This window comes from Rhopalosiphum padi, chromosome 2 (assembly GCF_020882245.1).
Source record: "Rhopalosiphum padi isolate XX-2018 chromosome 2, ASM2088224v1, whole genome shotgun sequence".
Lineage (NCBI taxonomy): Eukaryota > Metazoa > Arthropoda > Insecta > Hemiptera > Aphididae > Rhopalosiphum > Rhopalosiphum padi.
Window position 1 is genome coordinate 72,660,109 of NC_083598.1, and position 24,980 is coordinate 72,685,088.

A 24,980-nucleotide genomic window follows, 5' to 3' on the forward strand; every position below is an offset into this window, starting at 1 on the left:
TGTTTAGAAAAAAATACTCAATCCGATTCTGTAAAAAAATTGGTGTTGCTATTTAAAAAAAAGTAAGATATATCATCGCGCATGCGCGTATCAAAAGGGTTAAAAAATTGACATTTATTTGAAAATGTGTATTTAAGTACTCTCTTTTATTCTCTTTTATACACATAAAGTGTACATTAGGTAGTTATATATAGGAATTTGCATGTTTTCTAATATTAATTCATTTTAAACACAGCTTAATGATACAGAAATTTATTTCATAATACCTGGAATCCTGCAAGAGTCTACAGTAATTGCCCAAATTTTTTTTTTTTTACATATTTTGCATATTTTCCTTTTTTTCACATGTTGTATTTTATTAATATTTAATTTTTCTATGAATAATTGATGCCTAAAAAAATTATATAGGTATACCTTAAATAATATTCAAAGAAATTACTAATTAGAAACTTAGAATATCATGTTTTCCTTGTCTAAGGAACTATTTATAGTTGAAATTATGAAACATGGATATACTTTTGTCTACACACAGACTTTAAGACTGTTTATTTGCATAAATATATATATATATATATATTATACTATTCTTATACGAGATAGTTAAATTAATTGGTCATTGGTGTTAGTTCTTCAATATTATATTATTTATTCATAGGTATTTTAATTTTTCTATATTTTTCAATACGGTACATTTAATATTTAAACACACTTTATAAACATAAAATTAATAATATTGGTAATATTATCAAACAAATTTTTTTTTCTTATATAATATAGCATAGTCAAAATATTTTGGATTTTAAGCCATCATATTTAAATAATTGCGCATATTTTAAAGTAAGGGCATATTTTGTGATTTTTTAGATCATAAATAAATCATATTTTAAGAGTTTTAGGTATTAAGTATTTACATAATCACAAGAGCATGAACTGGTAAAATGGTTTAATTTCATATTCTCATATAAAAATGAATAACAATAAGCTTCATTTAATTAATTAAATTAATAAATAAACAAAAAATCTCTACACAAATTTTAGTAATTTATGATGAATAAAAATAAATAATACATTCTAAACATGCAGGTAAAAAAAAAAATCAAGTATAAATTATGCTATTTCAAGTTCAAGTTTTAACATTTATCCACATAAATACACAATATAGGCACCTATTATATTGATACAATATCATCAAGTTTTATTTCTACAATATTATAAGTTAGCACAAGTACCTACTACCTACATAATATTTATGTAAATTATATTTTGAAAATTGTTATCAAACATCTTTAGATATGAGTAATTTCGTAGTGATAAGTAATAGGTAACTCACAAAAATAATATTTTAATTAAAAATCAAGTTTTGAAGAAGAGTTGTCTCTAATATTGTTATTTTTAGGTTCAGTGGCGTGTGGTCAGGGCAAGCTAGGTAAACAGCGCATGCCTATCCAAAAAAGGATAAATAAAAAGTTTAATATAATGTTAAATAACAATGCAAAACATACATTAAAATTACAGTTACTTATATTAATTCTTATTTGAGCTTTCAATTTAAAAAAATGTATCAAGTTTCTCCAAAAGAAATTAAATGCATTTTTTCGTATAAGCAATTTCTTTACAGAAGCTCTCAAATTTTAGATTACCCGACTCAGCCGACTCGTTCCAATATTATTATAAGAATGACCAGTTGCAGTAGAACTATAGAAAGGGATATCCACGTTTATATATGGCAATTGGCAGTTGAAAGCGCTGTGCCGAACGCTTACCGATATTTTTAAAAACATAATTCCAATATTTTTCCGTTGCCTACAGAATTATTTTAATTTTATTATACAGGTACATTGACAAATGACCATATTATTTTGAAAAAGAAACTAAATGTCAATTGCAAAATAATGCCTAGGTTAAATCTATTTAAAACATTATGGTAAACATTTTTATTAAATAAAAAGCAATTTTGAGTAACAACGTAAAAAACCAGAAAACATTTTACAAAATACTTATTAATGAAATATTTTAATTATTGGATATATCCAGTAATTGGATAATAAGTTATAACTTATTAACAAATTTTCAAGCACTATTTGATTTTTTAAATAAATTCAAATTTTTATTATTTAAAATTTTTAACATTTAACCCAAATAGATATTTAAACTACATGATAGATTTTCAAAATTTTGCACTAAAAAACTTTGAGACGAATTTCAAATAAAATAAATACTTGATTTTATTAGATTAAAAACGAATTGATTGTATTATACATACCTAAAGAATTTTAAAATGCTAATCATTATGATTTAGTCAAAATAAATAAGATGAACAATTTATTATCGGCTTTCTAAGAAGTATTAACTTTTAACTCGGTCAACTAATTTTAACTACCTATTCCTAGTACAACACTTCAACGACTTCAATTTTTTTGTTAAAACCAATAAAATTGTTTCAAAGATCTACCCAAGAACATCATTAAATTTAATCGAAGCTGAACTGCACAAAGAAAAATAATCCAAAATGTTATGATTATATTATAAATGAATTTTTGAAACAAAAAAAAAACAAATGTATTTTATTTATAAATAAATTTTATATTGTAATTCTTATCAATAATATACCTTTTTTAGGTTTTAACTTTTATTTTAGCGCTTACCCAATATAAATTATCATCGCACGCCACTGCTTGGATTCAACATTCACATTAATCAATTTTATTTCTTAATATATTTATAAGGATTTGAATTAATTCAATGTGATAATATAAATACATTAGATACATTAGATAAATATAAATCAATTTAAAAATACCATTTATAAATTAACAAATATACCAATGTTTTAAGGTGTAAAGTTTTTTACAAACCAATACATAATTTATTGATAATTTCTTTGGGATAATTATTTACCTATTCCATTTTGCTTGAACACTTTTGTTCTATTACATTGATTTTACCCATGTGTCTTATTACTTTATACCGAGCTAAATCTTTACGCGTCACAATCCCAGCAACCTATAATTTCAATGAAAATATATGATATATATATATTGATTATATAATTATACAATAATTAATAGGTAAAGAAGAAATAATTACTTCATTTGAATCGTTCACAACAACTATATGCCGAAGTCCCATAGCTCTGAATAATTTAAAAATACGTGGCAATGACATAGTCTGTATATAAAGAAACATAAAAATGATATTAATTGTTATTTATATGACTAAAATATTTAAGCCTTAAGTACTAATGCTTAATATAAGATAGGAACATATTAAAATAAAAGTATTATTTAATTTAAAATTATGAACTTTTAAGTCAAAATTAAAAATTCAAATTTGCAATATTTTTAAGACTTTAGTCGAATACCAGTGCCTTACAAGATATAATAGGTAGTAGATACGTAAAAGGACACTACAATGTTACATCCGCATTTATTGTATAGGTAGCTATAATAGTATAATAGGTAGCCATTATATTAGAGTAAATTGACTTAATTATGAAACATAAAAGTAAGAACTTTATCTGTGTTCATATGTTAGTATTTTACGTGAATTGCATTTTTAAACTATTTTATTTATGCAAAAGTAACTGAAAAATTGAATTATAGATTTATAGTAAAAACCAAAATTCGAACACAGATAAAGTTTTTACCATTCAGTTTCATACAAGCCCGGATTTAGGATTAAGATATTTTTAAATTATTTTTTTGTACTTACATATCATAGGCACATAGGCTATAAACTATATTAAGTATTAAAAAACTTAATATCATAGAAATTTGTTACACTCACGTGTTGAACAATATATGGTGATGGATTCATGAATCGCGATAAATCTATTGTTAATTTTAGGTCATTTTGCAGTAGTTCAATATCCTGTAATAATAATTTATTCAATTGAATAAAACGGGCAAAAGCCTTATTTGTAACAACAGATAATAGACAAAATAAAATAGATATAATATAAAAATAGTCATAGTAAATAAAAAATAAAACAAAAGTAGGTAATTTGTAGTAATAATTAATATATACATATAGGTAGTGATACCATAACTTAATACATAACTGTAATGATAGGTTATTTTGTATTATTGGACATTTGTTAAAATGAATGTCATAAATAGATTTATAGCCATTAAGTACTGCAGTATATCCAAAGCAGTATTTAGGTAGTAGTTTTTGCGCCCCAGACAAGATAGGTAGTTGTACCACCTTCTACAAATTGCTGAAATTATAGGAAATTAATAAAAATTATTTACCTATATCTAGGCATTAATTCTTGGTTATACCAAAAATATTACCTGGTGGCTAGTAAAATCAGTTGAATATCCTACCTGGATTATTTTGAAATACATAGTATACATAGTACATAGTACCTTACAATAATGTATAAATTGAAAAAAATAACTTAACCCATTACTTTGCTTTGAATACAAATTAGTATTTATGTAGATAATTATTGATAGCAGCTAGCATTTTAATTTTCTGAATACAGTATTCTAAGTAAATAAATACCTACTTACTTCAATACTTGAATATCTAGGATAGTCTTCTCTAAAAGTTTCCATTGTAACAGAGTCCCAATAATTAGTTAGTGGCCCATCGAATACTTTGTTTTCCAAAAGTACAATTAGTTGTGATCGTAATATTAAACCACGCAGATAACATTTAGTCTTTCCTTCATCCTAAGTAAATACAATAATGTATTCTGAATTACAATTTTTAAAAAAATAACAATAATTAATAAAATTGTTAACTTACTAATTCATAATTTTTTACGTATTCAATTACTGGAAAACCATTATGAGAATATTTTTTTAATGTTTTTACAATGTTTCCAACTGATTCTTTAGTCTTAAATGTAATAACTGGATGTGTCATTAAATTGTCAGCATAAATGTTAGAAGATAACGGTGGTGGGTCCCAAGCTAATAATGGCATACCACTTAAATCAATTTGTGTGTCATAAATACTCTATATAAAATAAACTCACAATTAAAACTTTGTATTAAATTTAAAAAAGTTATTTTGATTAGAATAATAGATATACATTTTTGTTACAAGTATGAAGTAAGAAACCCCTCTCTTCCATTTTATTCTAGTTACACAAAATGTGAAGTGTATAAGTTTGTGTGTTTAAAATAATTAAGTTAAATTTTATGATTATCTACTTTTAAAATGTAACCTCCAACTTATTAATCCAACTCCCAACTAAAAACTACATTGTATTTATTTTTACAACTTATAATTATTATAAATGAATATAACACCTATGAACCTATGTTGATATAAATACATAATACATATACATACTATGTACACTAATACACTATAAATGTATAATATAGAATATATAAATTATACTATAAATTTATATATATAATTTATTAAAATAATTATATATTAAGTTATTAATTACTTATTTTGTATTTTAATAATTAAATGCATTTCATTATTGTAGTCAAGACCACAGGATCAAATGTCCTAAAAAAATTACTGTGAATCACATATGAAATATATCATACCACATAGTTGATAATCTGACACTGCTAGCAAGATAATTTGTATAGTTTTTAAAACGAAATAAGTTTTATTAATTCTCTTACTTCAGAAAAAAAATCACCAACCCACTTGGCTGTCATTAAACAAATCATAAGTGGTAAACCAAATGTTATGCTTCCGGTAGCTTCTACTAGAATAATTGTCAAACTAATAGTCATTCTTGTAATTCCACCCAATTGTGATGCAGCACCAATCAACGAATATATACCTATATTCTGAAATTAAAGTAATAGTTTTTCATAGAATATAAGTACTAAAATAGGTATAAGTTTATAACATATTAATATACTGTATTTGGGAAAAAATGAAATACTGCTCGTCCAACAAGCCGTCCCCATGCTGCTCCAGTACACAATCCCGGTATTAATACACCACCGCTAAAATGCACTCCGTAAGTCCACAAAGTTATGAAATAAGCAAATATACCAAAATAAACTACTGTAGTTGTATTAAAAACATCTAAAAATTTAGCATAAAAATCATAATCAATGTCAAGAATTGTATATAGTACCTGTACCAGACACAACTATGTATAAATTGTAATACCAGGAGAATCATGAAACAATGATCGTACTGTTCCCTCTAAAAGCTGAAACCATAGAGCAGCCATAGCATTAAATTCACCATCATTGCATCCAAACTGATATAATATAAACACAAATAAAACATATTACATTTAAAATCTATTACATTTTACTAGTATATGAAAATTATATTTATGATTTTTTATTTTTACAAAATAAAATTACATTTTTTTTATATTTTATACCTGAATAGGATGATCTGTTGGATCAAGTCCTAATTTTTTACAATCACTAGTAAACAGAATGAGTAAAAAACTAATTGTCACTGTAGTCGTACAAACAATTAAGACTTCTAAAACTTTTTTCCAGTTTTTATTAACATATCTGTAAAAATCAAAATTAATAATTTTTATTTTTTCTGTTTTTTTTGTTTGCTTTTTAAATAAAAGAGGAATATAGTAAACTAAATTTTTTATATGTGTTATAACATGTAAACTGTAATTACTTTGTTTTGTACTTGCAACCTACTTTAATTTTAATCATCTATTCCAGGAGTGGCGAACCTTTTTTGAGTCAAGTGCCAAATTTTTCTAATCAAGATTTTGAAAATTTTTTACATGCAAGGAAATTATATTTTCTAAGAATAAAAATTAAGTTAAGATTTATTATGTAATTTTATTAATTAGGTATACATTTTTTTCTAATTATAATTTTTAAAAAATACATAATTTGATACTCATAACCACAATTTTATAAATAGCTGAATTTTTAATAATTTAAATTTTTTTTGCGTGCCATAGGTTCGCCACCCTGGTTAATAGATTCTATTCACTATTGTAATTTACCTTTTCCTGAATTTAAATAATTGAAGATTTAAATAACAAAACAATGCTCCAGTCAAGCCACCAAATATACCCATAAGTACAAATATTGGAATGTCAAGTATATGATATGATAAATCATCAAATTTTCCAAAATTTAACAAACCTCTGTATGTAAGGTCACCTATAATACAAAATATTATTTATTTTTAAAATTATACAAAATTTCTAAGCATTAGTAGGAGAAAAATATTGATGATTTGACCTGGATGCCCATGATAAGCACTTAAAACAGAGTGTAATGTGAACATTGAAATCATAGATCCAAAAAATATTCGCCATGTAAGTGCTTGGTTCCAGAAACTAGCACCTTCTTCTAAACTGAATAGCAAACCACCTATAGTCAAATTATTATATGTACATAGTTATGACAAAATAATAAATATTACAACATAAGATTACGAGAAAATTTTACAGAATGGCCTACCTACGGGAGCACCAAAAGCGGCAGCTATTCCTGCCGCAGCACCTCCAGATACAAAGTCTCTTTTTTCATGATCTTCTCTAAAAAAATTCAATGCACCTAAATCTTTATTGAAAGTTGTACTCTTTCCTTGAGAAATTCCTGCAGCTACTATAGATCCTGCATGAATCATAGGTCCTTCCTGAAAAAAAAATGAATTAAAACTTATACAAGGATATAATAATATCTATATTTATATTAGATAATTATACGTATATTCACATCAGATAATGATAATAAAAATATTTCTTAAATTTAAAATGTCTATAATTTACATGTTTTATGAAATGAAATGATATCAAAATAATATGCTTCATATAGGTACAATGACTATTAGACTTACTTTACCACCCCACAAACCACCAAGTGCAACAGTAATAACACCTATTACTTTAACAGCCAATGTCTTCAGTCTAATCAATCTAGGTACTTTGATTCCATTTAAAAAACATTTCACAGCCGGGATACCAGAACCTTTAGCCATAGGCTATCAATGTAAAGTAGGTATATTAAATATTATAATTATAATTACAGTGTAGTAGAGTATTGTATAATACTAAATAGAACATTATGATTTATACTATATAATATATACTCACTTCAACATAAACTATAAGACATGACCCAATTAATGATGGAATTAAGTTTAACACAAGGGCCACCAAATAAGGTTTAACCATACAATCCTTTTGTGTACACTCATCAAAATCTAAGTTATTTATAGTAAAGAAATATTGACCCTTATTTTGATTGTGAATACAAAATAATATATCTACTTGTATTATTTGTTGTCTAACTAAAGCAACATTAGGGTCAGGAACTTGATGACTTAAAAATCTTTGAAAAATGCACACAAAAAAAAATGTTAAAATGACTTAAAAAATAATCATAAAAATATTAAAAATTACTTTATCATAACTAACATTTTAAAAATTCACGTTTAATACAATTCGTTCATAAATCATAGCTATAATTAATTAAATGTTAACACACATATGCACCGAGCCTAAAATAGTATCTGTCTACAGTTAATTTAATAATCGTAGATCTTGAATAAGCGTCGATAATCAACAAGCTAATAAAGACTGAATATGTGTTAAAAAAAGATGCAAATGCATCAAGTTCCGGGCCCTAGTAATTATAAATTAAATACCTACCAATCTAATTGAGATTTATAAAAATTATTAGGTTATATAAGTTGTATGTAGTCCGTACAAGTTCTAAGAAGATTAGAGAAACTTTATTTAGTAAATATAACATACAATTGTGGTTGTACATACTAAATATAAAATAAACTTCTGGGTATCTGGCAGATATGATTAAATTAACAAATATTTATAGATTAATGAAAAAATTGATTCAAATAAATAAAATTTGTTAAATTATAAAGTAAAATACAGTTATAAATATAATTCATAATTCATACTTTAAAAATATCAATGTTTTAGATTTAAAAATAAAGTGAGATAAAATAAAACTAAAACTAAGGATATTTATTTTAAAACTATGTAATAAGTTTAGGTATGAAATATAAAATCTTAATTTCAAATATGCTTATTTGGGACTTTGGAACCAATTAAAAATACATACATCATTTTTTAACATAGGTATGATGAAACCATTTAAAAGAAAAGAAAAACAAACATTATACCATCTAAATAAACCCTTAAGGGCAAGGAGCGAACAAGCACATAGGTACCTAAAAAAAGATTTTGTCTATGGAAACTCAATTGTTGTATAATATATTATATACATAAAAATCATAGCCAAAATCACCCGATGTGTGTTAAACATTTATCCATACTATGTATACTGAAGTTACTTTCTGTATTTAATCAATTAAAAAAATGTGCCAATATTTTACAAATAAATTATAATTTGAAAATGAATAATAAAAAAGAGTTAAAAACCCAATCAATGTTAATTCAGAAAAAATAATTAATAAAATCGTTAGTAAAAGCATAGAAAAATGTTGACAAAATTATTGTTTAAAAACATGTATAATAATGTGCTCTAAACTGAAGATGATTTATATTATTTATTAATTATGGTTAGTCTGATTAGGTATAACATTTTAATTTTATTTTTAATTTTGGTAAAACAAATTTTTTTTATATATTGTTATTAATAATTTAAAATTAAGTAAATATGTAAAAGGATACATTTTTTGATCATGGTGAACTTAAAATTTGTCCCAATTTCAATGGAAATAAAAATTATTATTCCAATAAAGGCAATTGTTACCCCAATCCAAAAAAATGTCATCCATCTAGAAAAATCTTTTTGTACAACATATCTATAACCTTTTTTCTGTTCTTCTTCGCGGTATAACTCATTTTCGATGACTTCATAATCCAAGCTCTATAAAATAAAAAATAAATCACAATTAAATAGGTTGAGACTTGAAGATATCCCTAAAAGGTACCCGTGTCACTACATTAAATTGTTTAATCATTAATATAAACTATTTATAATACATAGCCAAATAAGTATTATATGAATGATGTATTTAGTATTTTTTCTTGAGATCAAGGGTTAGCAGGGTCAAACTAGCCTATGGAATAAACATGCAATTGCACGATAGGCCCTCAAAACGTATGGACCCTTGCAGCTTGTCCACATTTCAAATAAAAAATTGTATTCTTTTTTTGTGGGCTTTTTACTAAATTGCATGGTAGGCCTCTTTGAACCAGTCCGACCCTGGGATTAGGAATTGTTATATTCAAAGCTCACTAACTATAGACAGGTTAAATATTATTTGCTATACAAAATTGAAAATATATTACCTATCTAATGGCTAATACCTATGTGGTACTTAAATATTATTAATTAATTATATTAATAAATCATTAATCAAATGATTAACATCAATAAATAGGTATACAAACAAAATCCAACTTTCTATTTTTTTTTATTAGATTTTTTTAGTATCAACTGCGTGGTTATTTGTCGGCATTATATTATTTACATTGGCAATGGATTGAATTTTCATTACATTATACTATTATATGTGTACATATCAAAAAATTAGATGGAATTTTGAGTTCAGTTTTGTTGATGAAATTTATTCATTTTTAGAATGTTTTGTATAGGGTATCTGGTAGTTCCTGTTTGATGCGTATTTCTACATCTACTTCTTAATGCTTCTGGAAGAATTCGAGAATTATGTGCTTGACCATAATCAGTGTTCAGCAAGTAAGGCATGAGGGTGGGTCTTCTTTGGCCATAATGTGGTTTATATGTTTATATATAATATATATATATATTTAGATAGGTAACATATAATATCATAATACAAAAAATTAAGCAGTGGTATATCCAATATTTTTTAACTTGACAAATACTTAGTTTTTTGATTGAGTCATGGACCATGGTTATAGTCACAAGATTTTTGATTTTTCTCCCCTTCGTAGAAAAAAAAATACAAAATGTAGAGTATTTTATTATTTTATCTTTAATATTTATTAGGTACCTACTTTGGTGAAATTACTAAAAAAAAGTGTATTTAATAAAGACCTTCTTAATAATGTGTACTGCCTAAGTAGAGTATGAGTATGCGACACAGACAATAAGGTTTACTACTGACATTTTTATAATAAGAAGATGTCAGTAATCAATGCATTATTTGTTTATTTATTTGACTTATACTCAACGTAACAAATTTTAGATATGTTAATATGTTATTGTGGTATTGTGAAGTGAGCCAGATTTTAGATTTTGTCAAAATTATGAAAAAAATGCAAAACATTTGAATAAAGAGTATATTGTACTCTATAGTCATTTGGTATACCTGCTACAGCTATAATAAAATAATTAATTAGATTCCTAAGTACTGGCTACCATAAACACATTATCTTTGGAACACACAGTAAAATAAATAACTTTAAAAATAAATGTTCAAAATTCTTTTAACATTCATTAACATTTTCAAAAATATTATGTCTAATTAAAAATTTAAGGCAAAAAAATGTGATTCTTGTAGTTGAATTGTAGAATAAAAATTCTCGGACAAAATATTATCCCAAACAACAGTATTAATATTTAATCGACAATATTGAGGTAGGTACTTGGGTATATTATTTAATAAATATATTATACTTATTAAAATATTGTACAAGTTCAACAATTATTAAAAATTAAAAATCAAGTATTAATGAATCATTAAATTTAAAAAATCGAGCTTGTAATTAGTGTTTAAAATAATTGAATAAAATTTAAGTAATTTTTATATTAACAATAATATTTTGTGTTATATTACTATTTATACATAATTATATTTTATAAACAGTAATAAATTTAATAATTAGGCGTTTTTAAAAGTTCTATCACAGGGGTCACCAAATGACGGTCCGCGAAAATAATTTTTATCCGGCCTGCAGACAAAGAATAAATAACATATACTACTACAACATTATACGTGTTATTATATGTACTTAGAATTTTGATGGCCTGTGAAAAATTTTCAGATTCCTAATGTGGCCCTTAAAAATAGTAATAGGTGACCCCTATTTTATCAGATTCATTAAATAAAAGATTAAAAATAAGAAATACAATAAAATTAATATTTAATAGTTATTCCATTGTGTAAACAAGTATGTATAAAATACTTCAAATGGTTGTTGTTAGGCAAAAAATTAAAAAATTAAATTATTAAATAATAGGAAGTTATAATGAATATAAATATTAAGTTTATATTATCAAAATAATATTAGGTAATGACTTAATAATTAATTTATTGGTTATAACTTACTATTTCATAGTTTATTTTTAATGTTTTGTATTATTTATCAAAACATTTCTATTTTTTATGGGGATTTTCATCCTGATTACCCTCGTCCCTCGTAGGATTGTCCAGACCTTTTTTGTAGATCATTCACTATTCACAAGCTAAATAAGTTAGTTATGAATGTGAAACTAAATAAGATCTTGTAATGATAAAAAGTTTAACCTCCAAATTTAATAAAAGTATTTTAGTATTTTACTGTGAATATATGTAACAAAAATAATATTAATAAAAATAAAAGGGAAAAATGGGCGTGAATATGCTTAGTGAATTGCTTTGTATACCTACCTATTTAGTTATTGGGTACTTTTAATGTTTAGTTAAAATCAATATTTTTAATAATTTTAAATTTAGAAATTAATTTTAATATTAATAGATTTGGCTAATTAATTATATTATTTTTAAATTTAAACTTTATTAAAAATTAGTCTTTTACATATATATCATACATATAATAATAAGCATTAAATCATAAGCCCTTATGGTTAAAACATTAGGTATTGAAATTTTCAGTGACCATTAGTTATAACTCGTAAAATATAGCTTTTGAATATAATATTCTTGAACAAAGGTTTACTTACTAACTTTCCAATTCATTAACATACTGTAAATCAAGTTTAGTTAGTTTACTTAAATAAGTTTATTTATGAAAAAAATATCATTATTATTTATTATTTTAATAATTTATATCTTAGATGATAACGTGTTTATTATTACATTGACACATACATTCAAATGTTTTAAAATAAAATAAATTGTTACCTCATATTTTGTTGATAGATGATTCAAGGAACCAACAGGTACATTTTCTTCACTTTCATTCGATAAACCATACCCTTTAAAATCTATTGACTGATACATTATATATTATTTATGTAACCATTTAGTTTCATAGACTTATTGATTAGTATAGGTATGGAATCAATGAAAGCTAAAATAGCTAATATGAAACAAATTAGTTAGGTAAATGAACAATCAATAGCACTCAAGAAATACCTATATTATATAATAATAAACGTATATAAATTAGTAAAAAATATTGTATAGGGTGTAAAAATAAGTTTTTGGTGGGGGAATAAGTTATAATACTAATTAGTTTTTTTATTACCTATCTTCCACTTGAAAAACACTTAATGCAGTAAGACACTCTGTACACGTATAAACTTAAACAGTCGTTTAATATGACCCCTTGTTTTAGGTAATAAAATAGTTTTGCCTAATTAAGATAATAATAAAGTAATTTAGGTAAATTGAGTTCTTCTAAAGACAAAATACTCAAATTAGAATATTTGTTAGAAATTGTACCATTAATTATACTTTGGAAACAATTAAAGAATAAAATGTAGAATTTTTCATTTATATTTAGTCAAAAATCTGTTGTGATGCAAAAAACCCAAGGCCTACAGATTGTGTGTTTGTGTATTTGCATAAATATTTATTTGCTGTGTTATGTGGTGAACACATCCACACAAGTACACATCTTTATTAGTGTGGATCCAACTTATTATTATTTTATAAAATTAAAGATAATATATAAATAATTTATTTTCATAAAACATAATGTTTATATTATAATTTATAATCAAAATATAACTCTTAACCGTACTTCCATAAAATATTCTAATATTTATCATAAATTTGGATTTGTTAATCTTTATAGTACCTAATAAACAAATTAATAAATTCTATATTACAAGGTTAAAATGAAGTGCCATCTTAATTTTGTTTACTACATTAAAAATGATATAATTGAAATAATTGAATAATATTGAGTTTTTGATCAATTGATTAAACATATAACTTTATTGTAATATTTAATTGAATACAAATATACGTATGCATACTAAAGAAATATATTAAATCATATATTAATATACAAAAATAAAATAATGGACATAAAAATTATAATACTATTGTATGATGACAGTATTTATCTAAAAGAAACAATAAATAGATTGTTCTCTTGTATAATATTTAGGATGTTGGTTATTCTAAAACAATATATTATAAAAAAATTATTTTTTTTTTGATGGATAAAAATAATATGTGAACTTTTGATAAATTCTATAACTGTTTGACTTAAAGTATTAACTATTAAGCCATAAATCAAAATATTTATAATTTTAGTTAAAATTATAGTTGTTTGCCTGTTCGTTTTTTCTTTTATTCAGCTTGTCTGAGACGTGCTAAACGTTGTGTAAGCTCATCTTGTTCTGTTGTAGTAGAAGATAGCGAACTAATACTTTGAGGATTGGTAGGAAGTTCTAATTTTAGTTCCAACCTAAAGAATAATCAATTTGGTAAAATATATTAATATGTATATATATATATATATATATGTATAATTATGTTTGAGATAAATAATAATAATTTACCCAGCTTCATCAGCAACTTGCTGCAACAAATTTTCAACATCCCCTTGAGGCACAGCAGTAGTAGTACTTTGAGACATGGTATTATCCATATAAGAACTTTGTACATCTAAATCTTCAAATTGATTTTCAAATTTATCCATTAATGAAGAAATTTTTTCAAGATTCATAGACTTCATTGCTGCATCCATTGCTTTTACAACACCTCCCATACTCTGGGTCACCTACATATTTAAGTATTGATTAACGGTCAACAAATTTAAAATTTGAAGTATAATTTTTTTGTTTTATTTTTGTATAAATATTTTTAGCAAGTAATATTATATTTGTTTATACTTGTATATATAAATTTATTTTCATTAGTATACAATAATTAAAAAGAGATACAAATTTATAAGGGCTATTATTTTGCTTAAAGGATTCTTAAATTCAACTATGTTAGAATAAACATTTATTTTTATATACTTAATAATTTTATAGAAGCAATAAATATTTAATATGTAACCACAGTTATACAATTTGTTCCTTACTTATAAATTAACAATTAACAAATACTTATTGGAAATGTATGGCATTAATATGGATAAACATTCTTTTATTGTTTTTAAATATTACAGTTCAATATATTATTAGAATTAAAGTAAAACAATTAGGATTTATGATACTTGTGAATGTATCATGACGTAGTATTTTATTAGTCATTATTCATTACAGACTGAGATGTAAACTACTTTATCTTTATTGGCCAAATAAATTGTATTAAATGTGATTATAGGCCATTAAATATTATATTTTAAAACACTTCAAAATATCAAATGATCTAAAGTCTTCAATAAATGAAATAAAATAATATACAATGATTAATAACATTGTACATTGACCTTTTTTGATAATAAATACTATATAAAAATAAATAAGTCTATCAATGGATCATGAAAAATAAATTTCTAAAAATAAAGACATATAATATAATTAGACATAATAGTGTTAAGATAGTTAGTGATTCTAATTAAACCAATTAGACTACTACTATATTACTAATTTATAAAAAAAAAAGTCAAAGTAAGAATATAACTTTATAATAATACATAGATTACAATAAATAACATTACAAATAATAGTTTTAAATAGTTAAAGGATAATATTTTAAGAAAAAAAAGTAAGATAAAAATAGGATTAAAACTTTAAAAAAGAAAGTTATATTGTATAGTTAAATAGAAATTATTTATACCTAAAGTATAAGTTAAATATGACAAGCCATTGTGTAAGGAAAGTTGTACTTAATGTACTTCCATCACATATACTTTAATGTACTTCAGTAACCTTAGTAGGCTTACCCTAACCTTAAGTGGCTGAGGTAATCTAGTCCTCCAGGTTGGGAGTTGAGCGCAGAGCTAATAACATTGCCTTGTAAAAACTGTGTTGTCATGACACTATCACTAAATCAGAGATTGTGTTGGCAAAAACAAATTATAAAAGGAAGGGAGCAGGAGAAAAAATAAAATAAAAATTGAAACATTAATAAAAAATCATGAGATATACAGAATTTAAAAGATAAATATTTTCAAGAATATCCAATGTATAATAATTTTAATTCTTAATCTATATTGAGATTGAGTTTCAAACAATGTATTATACAATATGTAATCTTAAAAATTCACAATAATAAAAATGGTAAATAAACTTTGAAATATATTTAAAAGATATGCCACATACTCATATGTGTTAAATCCCTTTAATATTATAAATGTAAAAGTAACTCTGTCTGTCTGTTACGCTTTCACACCTAAATCACTAAACCAATTTTGATTAAATTTGGTACAGAAATAGATTAAACCTTGGAGAAGAACATATTATGCCACCTTATGTCACGAAAAAAGGCTTGAAGAGGTTAAAAGTTCATAGTTGTGTGTTGTACAATTACAATACTCCAAATATGTAGCGATAATTGTACCCATATCAAATGTTAAACCTTTATTAATAATATATTATTTATGTCATTTATTTTACTTTTAGTATTACGGTAGATAAATATAATTTTTCCCAAATATGTTATATTTTTAATAACTGACAGCGATGAGTAATTCAGCTAGTATTTACATATTTTAAGCTTACCTTTCTGGTGGTAAGAGCACCTTGAACTCTTGAAGCAACTGCATCTACTCTAGCACTCATACGTAAATAATTAAGTGATTGACTTTTCTGTCTTATAGCATTTTCAGCATGTATGCGAGCAACCTAAAAATAATAATTATACATTATTATAAAAAAAAATCATTTATATAAATTTAGACTTAAATTTAAACAGTTTAAACTATTTGTTATTAATTTAGAAATCCATTGAATGGAATCATTATAGTATATTTCAAAAATATTATTCCAAAACCATTTGTTTGATATTGTTAAAAAAATTTAAAGGAATTAAAATATAAAAATAAAATATTATATTTTTGTATACTTTATTTTTTGGGGGTTAAAGTCTTAAAGAGTTAACCCAGAGTCTAACAACTCTGCTATCCCAAACAACATTGGGTAACTATAGTTAACTAGAGTTGAGTTTTCGATTGCATCCCTGTTAAATGTGTCATAGTAACTACATTATAATTAAAAAATAAAAAGATAAATAAAATTGGTTTAATATTTATTTAGTTTGACCACAATTTAGACAATTGAAAAAATGTAACTCAAAAATGCAACTGATAAGACAAAAATAGTATAACATGAATTTGATACCATCAGAGATCAAAAATGTAAAAAAAATAAATTAATACTAGTATCTGAGGAGTATAATGAATTACAATTAATGTAAGAATATTACTAATTTAATAAATATCATTGCTCATTTTATTAGAAATGTTATTTGTTGACTATAAAAAAATTTCAAATGTATATTCCATACTCGACTTATTATACAATTTTTTTAAATTTAAAATACAAAAATAATTCTTCTAAATTTTTAAGTTAAGATATTTAGAATTTGAATCCTATAGGTAGAATATTACATAAAGAATGAAAAGAAAATTGATATATTATTTCTTACTTAAACAAAATTTAAATATTAATATATTTTGTATAAATAAATGAATTGTCATATAGTATACCCACATCAAACTACAAGAAAATCCAATATATTCTTTATATTTATTCACTTTATTTAACCTAAGGATTTAAATAATAACCAAATTATTGGTTTATTTGTTTTTTATTTCTGCTAGTTAAACGTTTATTATTATTATTATATACACTTTAAAAATATACAATTATATTAAATATAATAAATCATTTACCTCCATATTACCCTTTTGTATAGCTTTCTTTGTTTTTAATTTTTCAGCCTTTTCTTCCTTTTCACATTTCTTAGAATTTCTTTCTAATTCTTTAACTGCAAACTTCAAATTAAATAAATGATCTATACAACTTTATAAGGAAAATTATATTTTATAAGTGCATCTTCAATTGAATTAAACCTACAACAAGAGTAAACATATTATAATAACGACTAATAGGTATGAATTATAAATGTTATAATTGTAAAAATTATAAAAACTGTGTTTCAAATTGTTATTTAAAACAACACATAATGTATATACTATATAGTAATAATCACAATAATTTTGTAATAAAAGGATACTTTCCATAGCTGCCATTTCAATGCCAAAAAAATGAATTATTTATTACAATCCAGATAACCAGAATGAATAAGAAATTAAGAAATATTGGATACTTATAATTTTTAAAAATGTGAAAAAGTGAAAAATACAAAAAAATCGAAAATATTAAAGAATAATATTTTGAATGGAATATCTATAAACTAAAAAAAAAATAGACAATAGACATTAGTCATTAATTATTATTATAGTTTACAGATCACAATGAAAACAACTCAAAAACTAAATCCTCCCGAATCCTGATAAAGTGATAACATTCAATGACCTCATCCATTATCATATGCTTGTGCACAGAATAGATGCTCATTGGGCATAGATAATGAAGATTTATTATCTATGTCATTGGGCATGAATTGTTATCATGTACTGTGATAATACTCAACCACAGTCTTAGAAGATCTTCTAAGACCGTGCACTCAATGAAATGGGGGGCGTTTTGACCATGGCTAAATAGTTAAATAGTAAATACCACGATTAAAGATATACTTTAATACTATACTGTAAATTATCTTTAATTATGATCTTAATTCTACGTAAATAATTTTATAACAATAACTGTACAGCTTATATAATTAGCTATATATCTGTTTCGAAAAAAAATAAAGGAGGGAATCTACCCCCTCCCCATAAACATGTCACTATAGTAGCCTGTGCCCTGTAAGTTCCTACTACCTACTTATAGTTATTTTACAAAATATTAATATTTTATAATTTTATTATTAATAAAAATAAAATCACCACCAAACTATATTAAAAAGTTAAAACTAAAAATAATAATCTGTTATTATAATTTTAAATATATTTATGTCATACCTATTTTTAATGATAATATTGATAATTATAAAATATAGTAAGAAAAGAATTAGAAAAAATAAATACCTAGGTACATGGTTATAAAATGTATGTTATATGAATAATGAATCATATGTGTACTATTCGTTAATCGTTACAATTCATTTATACGTCTGGAGGTGACAAAGTACAGAGTATAATAGGTATAAGATTGTGCACGTACCTATGACGTGTCTACAAATATAATACAATAAATTGTTGATTGCGTATTAAAATGTTATTATTTCAAACAATTCAAACTATAGCTCAGACTTTTAAATTTTTTTATAACATGCAATGATGCCAGATTACTTATTTAAAATTTAAAAACGTGAACAATTATTCATTTTTACATTTAAAGAACATTTTGTCCGAGAATTGAGACCAATACGAGACATTGGGTAAATAAAACATGAGCCTATGCTGCTATGCAGTATGAATATGCAAATGCTATACCTACTAAATAATACAATACTTATATAGTACACGCAATGTACAAATTGTACAATATGTCAATATATGTATTGATGTATAAGTAAGTTCCTACATCCTACATTTTTCAATAACTATAAGAAATGTATTTAATGCATTATGTAAAAGACGTAACCACGTAACTATATATACATGTCTTCCTTCACGCCACAGTCATTTTATATACCTTATAATCTACTTTAATAAAATTTACCTATTATTGTATTAACGTATACATTTTAAATATATTTATATAAAAAAGAAAACTATAAGGAAATAATTTGTTAGTGTAGTAACAATAGTATTTAACAATATTAAAACATTAACTAAATCAAAAGCTTATATAACTAAAAAAATTATTAATTTACCAACAGCTCTTTTAAATAAGTACTCAAAATATTTGATATTGTATTATTTCCTAAAAATCTTTGTATTTAAATATTATTAATAAAATACAATTGTCCAGTTATTCGAGTTAAAATTATTATTACCTAAGTACATTATAAAATCAATTTTTATTTTCTTCTTATTCAATTCATTCAATGACTTTTTTTATGAATAAAAAAAAATTAGTTAAGTTCATTAAAACGATTCTCTACCATGGTGGTTTTAAGATAGATATTTAATCGTTGCTATTTTGAAAATGGCCTTTCCTAAATAGTTATTATAATATGTAAAGTTTTCACGTTTTTTAAAAGTAATTTTAAACAAATTTAGTAGAGAAGTCCACCATACTCTAAGTTATGCAGTTCCTATTAAAAAAAAGAGAAAATATGTTGATAATTATTGTGAATATTTTTACACTAAATATGTAGTTATTTTCAAAAGTATTCAGAATATTTTCCCCTTTAATCAGAAACAAAAAATTAAAACTTTTCCAGAATGTTTTATGTTTCAGTAAACAATCGCTTATCATATAGATATAGATATAAAATTACATACATTTAGTAAAATACTGTTTCAATAATACAATAACACAATAATATGCAATACTTAAAATACAGACAGTGTTATCGAAAGCAGTGGCGGATTAATCACCAGGCTCGTGAGACTCGAGCTTAGGGTGGCAAATTTGTTATGTTATTATATTTTTATTCTTAAAACAATGTCTGTCCCAATACATAAAATATGAGTACCTAAACAAGCAATAGAAAATAAGATTATATATCTAAAATAAAAATAACTTATAAAAGATAATTCAAAAAATTCATTTAGTGCGAAATTAGCCTGTACTCTTCGACTTAAAAAGATTAATCTATAAAAAAGCTAAAATACATTACCAATACTTCAACGATTGTATTAACTCTAACAAGTCTAACAATGATCAATTAATACGGAATCAAACAGTTTCTTTCACTCCTGGGCACACGCCCAGATGCCTTAAACTATTCAAAAGAGCCTATAAGACACACGAGACCTTAGGCCCGTAGTCCACACGATAAGACTCCAAGTAACACAAATTTTATTAATCATTCTTATAATGTACATAATTATTAATTAATTTTTATAATTATATCTACACGTCAACACTGGTCGAATCGAATCAACCACAATTTTTTGCAAATATTATGCAAATACTAAAAGGTTTGCCATTCTTTCCTTTTATAGGGTTGCCTATAACATATATAATATACTGTATAAGTAGGTTAGGACGTATAATAAAAAAGAGATAAAATCAAATGGAAACATATTAGATACCCATATTTTTTTAATATTTATAGGTATAAAATAATTTATTAACTATGTTTTGATCAGACATACAATATTTACCCATTTAAAAAAATCCAAAATCAATAAACGCGTTTAAAAGTTATTAATAAATACATAAAAATATAATATTAACTAAGGATATAATAAATGCATACTCAACATCACATCACGCATTCACGCATGTATATAATAATATATCATAGTATTTGATAAAAATGATTCATCATCTATACAATAAAGAACGTATATATTATAGGCATTGGCGCAACTAAGGGGACTTAGCCCACTCAAAATATATTTTAGCCCCCCAAATTTTTTTTGATTATTTAAGATTAAATAATAATTTAAGCATACAATAGCGAGGATGTGAGATACATCCTAGCTATGAATTATGACGTAGAGAATTATTCAAAAGTAAATTGTATAAATATAAAATATCAAAGTTTATTTTGCAATATACATATAATTTAATAAATATATTTTTATCTAATAAATATTATGCGGGCATGTGGCATCGGCCAGCGGCACTACAGCGGAAACCATCCAATATTTTAATTTTATTTTGGTGATTAAAAATGGACAAAAAACTTATTTAGTATTTTTAATATAACAAAACAATTATTGGTATTTGTACAGTTGTTACTATTGATATGAAAATAATCAAGACGATCTTCCTATTTTTTTGGAAAGCATGAAAGTAAGTAAATTAAATTAGGTATTTATTTGTGGACCTGTAGCCCCCCCTAATATTTTAGACCTAGTTGCGCCAATGATTATAGGAATAGTTTTATATAATTAATTATATAAATTGTAGTAGTTATAATTTATACAGTTTTAATAACAATATTTATTAACCACGTTATTAATACCCATTGGCCATTATATAATATTATAATAATTGAGCTGAAAAATGTTATATATTATAGAACTTATGTAATTATATATATTATTATAGGTAACCTTCCTCGGAATCAAGTTTACCTGTATATCGTAATATCGTATACGTATAATGAATAATGATATGTATAATATTTATCAGAGTCCCGAGATAATTGACTTAGTAGACAAAAGCTTCTACACTGGCAACCGCAATATTGACGTGCGCCCATTGCGGAAACGAGTCGACGAACGACCGGAATTCGTCGCCCAACACCAAGTCCTTGTGTATCACCCAACTGTACGCCACGGTGACGTTGAGGGACGTTTCGCCAAAACCGCGATCGCATTCGTGTTCCAACCAAAAGCTCCAAACACTCTGCGGGCCACCCGCCGCGGGACCCGCTCCCGACGAGTGCTTTATCACGTACACGTCGTTGCCCATCCAACTGGTGGCCGCTTCCGGTTTTCCCGCGAAACTCCACGACTTCAACCGCGTACCCGGATACGGGCTGACGTACACGGTCACCCTCTCGGGGCCGGTCACGTTGAACGCGATCCGTCGTCGTCGCTCGTCGCCTTCGAGTACGACCGCTCGAGTCGTGGCCGCGGACCGTTGCAACGCCGGCGGCGGACCGCCCGGAAGCCAGCCGGTGTGTGGCGCCAGCGAGCCGGTCACGGGTACGCCGCACATAAGTTCGCTGGCACAGTCGGTGCGAGTCGCGTCCGGCACGTAATCCGCGACCGTCCGCGGGCCCTGCCGGTCCCAGTTGACGATCAGGTAACCCGAATCGTTGTACCGGACGCCGCCGCCGAAGTCGTAGAACGCGCGTCGCGTGTGTATCAGGTCGAAGCGCTGCTCGGCCACGGCGCTCGAGTACGGGAACCCGACCGGCCGGACGGCGACGATGGTCACGGCCATCACCAGTATCGCGGCGCCCAGACCGGCCAGCGCGGGACGCGGCCTGCTCACCAGCGCTATGGCCGGCGCCAGGTGGCCGACCGTGGCGTACGCGGACATGGCCATCAGCGCGCCGACCACGTAATCGGGGTTGACGTTGGGGCCGAGGCGTCCGGCGATCGGCACGAACAGCGACGCGAACATCTGCGTCAGGTACAGGACGAACGCGATGGGCACGACTAGCGACGCCGCGTACACCGCTATCCAGACGGCTGGCGTCCGGCCGGCGTTCAATATGCCTAACGCGCAGCTGGCGGCCGCCGGACACAGCACCATGACGGCGAACAGGTAGCTGGACCGCAGACCGGCCATGGTGGCGACAAACAGCAGCGCCGTCCAGAAGAGTTGCACGCCGTTGAGCATCGTCACGGTCCATTCCGTATCGGTCCTGGACCGGGTTTTCGGGTAGTAAGCCGCCACGGTCAGTATGGACCACGTCGCGGTGCCGAAGTACACCAGCAGGTTTGTCCGGTTGCCGTACCAGCTCATCGAACACCCGAGCCGGTCCATCGCGAACGCCACCAGCAGACACGACAGCACGGCCGCCACGATCGTGCAACCGGGACTCACGATGGCCGTCAACAGGTGCAAGCTGTACTCGCGGCGGTTCATGCCGACCGTCGTGAATCTGAGCGACAGGAAGATCGAGAAGAACGACGACAACACGATAATGAAGTTGCCGAACGCCCCCGACAGTTCCGTATAGGAAACCATGTACACGCCGAACACGTCGAAGAACACGTATTTGGATTTGGTGCTGTTTGTCGCGTTGTGCGTTGACATTGCTTTGGCGAGCGCGAACAAGTTTTCGCCCGTGTTCTGTAGCACGGACGGACCGATTTGATCCAAATCGTCGTGTTTCGTGTGATAAACATATCCGTTTTTGTAATGCGCCAGATCGAGACCAGACATGTTCCCGAAATCTCTGAATATCCTAAAATCTGTGTCCGACGGTATCACGCCCGATTGAAATAGTTCTTCACCAATCACTTGCCCGTATGGATGGGGAACGGTGCGAGCGTATAAATCTACTAAATACGAATCCGACTTTGTGGTTTGGAACAATATTTCTCGGCCACCTGCTCCACAGCTGTCGAGATTTATTATGTATTTTGCATTTTTAGACCACGGGTGTTGAGTGACGAAACCGTGGGAAGCTTGGAGCATTATTTCTTCGCCACCGTTAAATAAAAAAATTATAGGTCTCCTCAGATGTGGGGTTTTCGATAAAATTCGTAAAAGTTCTACCATTACAGCACAGTTCACACCATTGTCACTTACACCAGGCCCTGCTGGAACTGTATCATAATGACAATTTAACAAAATGGCATCATTTATACCTTGTTTAGGATCTATTTTAATAACAATATTTTGTAAATCTTCATAACTTAATAAATACTTCCAATTTTTCATATTTATGATAAATGAACCACTTACTTTTTGATTGTACATTTCAATATCATTCACGTTGCCTTCTGCGTTTATAATATCATTAATTTCAGTTTTTAAAAGATTAAAAGCTAATTTTTCATTTTCATAACTACCGACAGGTCTTGGACCTAAATTAGCTAGTTTGATTAATGTGGACATTGCACGCTCAGCAACAAAATCATTATTGGTTGAATTTGTTTGGATAGGGTGTGGTAATTTGTTGTCCATATAATACACAAACACATTTAAAATTATCAATACAGTTACTGATACTATGAGAGTCGGTACAGCTGAGAGACATTTTTGATTTCTGGTGGCTTCATCTTTAGTATCACTGGATTTTTGATCGATTTGAAATGTTTCCATTTGTTGATTGTTGTCGGACCTATTACCTCGATGACGCAGCTCCATTCAATTTTATCCTGTACAAAATACATAACGCTAGAATCCCCT

General features: G+C 27.0%; 3 protein-coding genes across 3 annotated transcripts; all 3 read right to left on the reverse strand.

The window, feature by feature from the left end:
- Positions 1-926: 926 nt before the first annotated feature.
- On the reverse strand, positions 927-13,197 carry LOC132921452 (H(+)/Cl(-) exchange transporter 7-like). The gene is made up of 16 exons (XM_060984492.1): positions 12,970-13,197; positions 9,587-9,785; positions 8,024-8,133; positions 7,768-7,911; positions 7,389-7,566; positions 7,167-7,298; positions 6,926-7,085; positions 6,326-6,464; positions 6,103-6,196; positions 5,846-6,015; positions 5,601-5,771; positions 4,756-4,968; positions 4,518-4,679; positions 3,787-3,870; positions 3,088-3,168; positions 927-3,003 (listed from the first exon to the last, which is right to left on the reverse strand). Exons 1-16 carry the CDS (start codon positions 13,066-13,068, stop codon positions 2,899-2,901), a joined length of 2,241 nt encoding a protein of 746 aa, XP_060840475.1. The 5' UTR covers positions 13,069-13,197; the 3' UTR covers positions 927-2,898.
- A 537-nt stretch (positions 13,198-13,734) lies between these two features.
- On the reverse strand, positions 13,735-18,455 carry LOC132921453 (charged multivesicular body protein 1b). The gene is made up of 5 exons (XM_060984493.1): positions 18,211-18,455; positions 17,867-17,988; positions 16,695-16,817; positions 14,583-14,803; positions 13,735-14,488 (listed from the first exon to the last, which is right to left on the reverse strand). The coding sequence occupies exons 1-5, from the start codon at positions 18,224-18,226 to the stop codon at positions 14,371-14,373; spliced, it is 600 nt and encodes a 199-aa protein (XP_060840476.1). The 5' UTR covers positions 18,227-18,455; the 3' UTR covers positions 13,735-14,370.
- A 3,861-nt stretch (positions 18,456-22,316) lies between these two features.
- LOC132919064 (endoplasmic reticulum metallopeptidase 1-like) lies at positions 22,317-24,938 on the reverse strand. Its single transcript, XM_060980415.1, has 2 exons — positions 24,641-24,938; positions 22,317-24,448 (listed from the first exon to the last, which is right to left on the reverse strand). Exons 1-2 carry the CDS (start codon positions 24,936-24,938, stop codon positions 22,317-22,319), a joined length of 2,430 nt encoding a protein of 809 aa, XP_060836398.1.
- Positions 24,939-24,980: the final 42 nt, after the last annotated feature.

Coding starts and splice junctions, on each gene's coding strand:
- LOC132921452 (XM_060984492.1), bottom strand. CDS start 13,068: ATGTATCAGTCAATAGATTTTAAAGGGTATGGTTTATCGAATGAAAGT. Junction 6,465..6,925: donor TTATTTAAATTCAGGAAAAG/GTAAATTACAAT, acceptor TGATTTTTACAG/ATATGTTAATAAAAACTGGA. Junction 3,169..3,786: donor CACCATATATTGTTCAACAC/GTGAGTGTAACA, acceptor CTTTATATACAG/ACTATGTCATTGCCACGTAT.
- LOC132921453 (XM_060984493.1), bottom strand. Junction 16,818..17,866: donor TACAAAAGGGTAATATGGAG/GTAAATGATTTA, acceptor TATTATTTTTAG/GTTGCTCGCATACATGCTGA. Junction 14,804..16,694: donor GTGCTCTTACCACCAGAAAG/GTAAGCTTAAAA, acceptor TTAAATATGTAG/GTGACCCAGAGTATGGGAGG.
- LOC132919064 (XM_060980415.1), bottom strand. CDS start 24,938: ATGGAGCTGCGTCATCGAGGTAATAGGTCCGACAACAATCAACAAATG. Junction 24,449..24,640: donor TTTAGGTCCAAGACCTGTCG/GTAGTTATGAAA, acceptor TTATTAAAATAG/ATCCTAAACAAGGTATAAAT.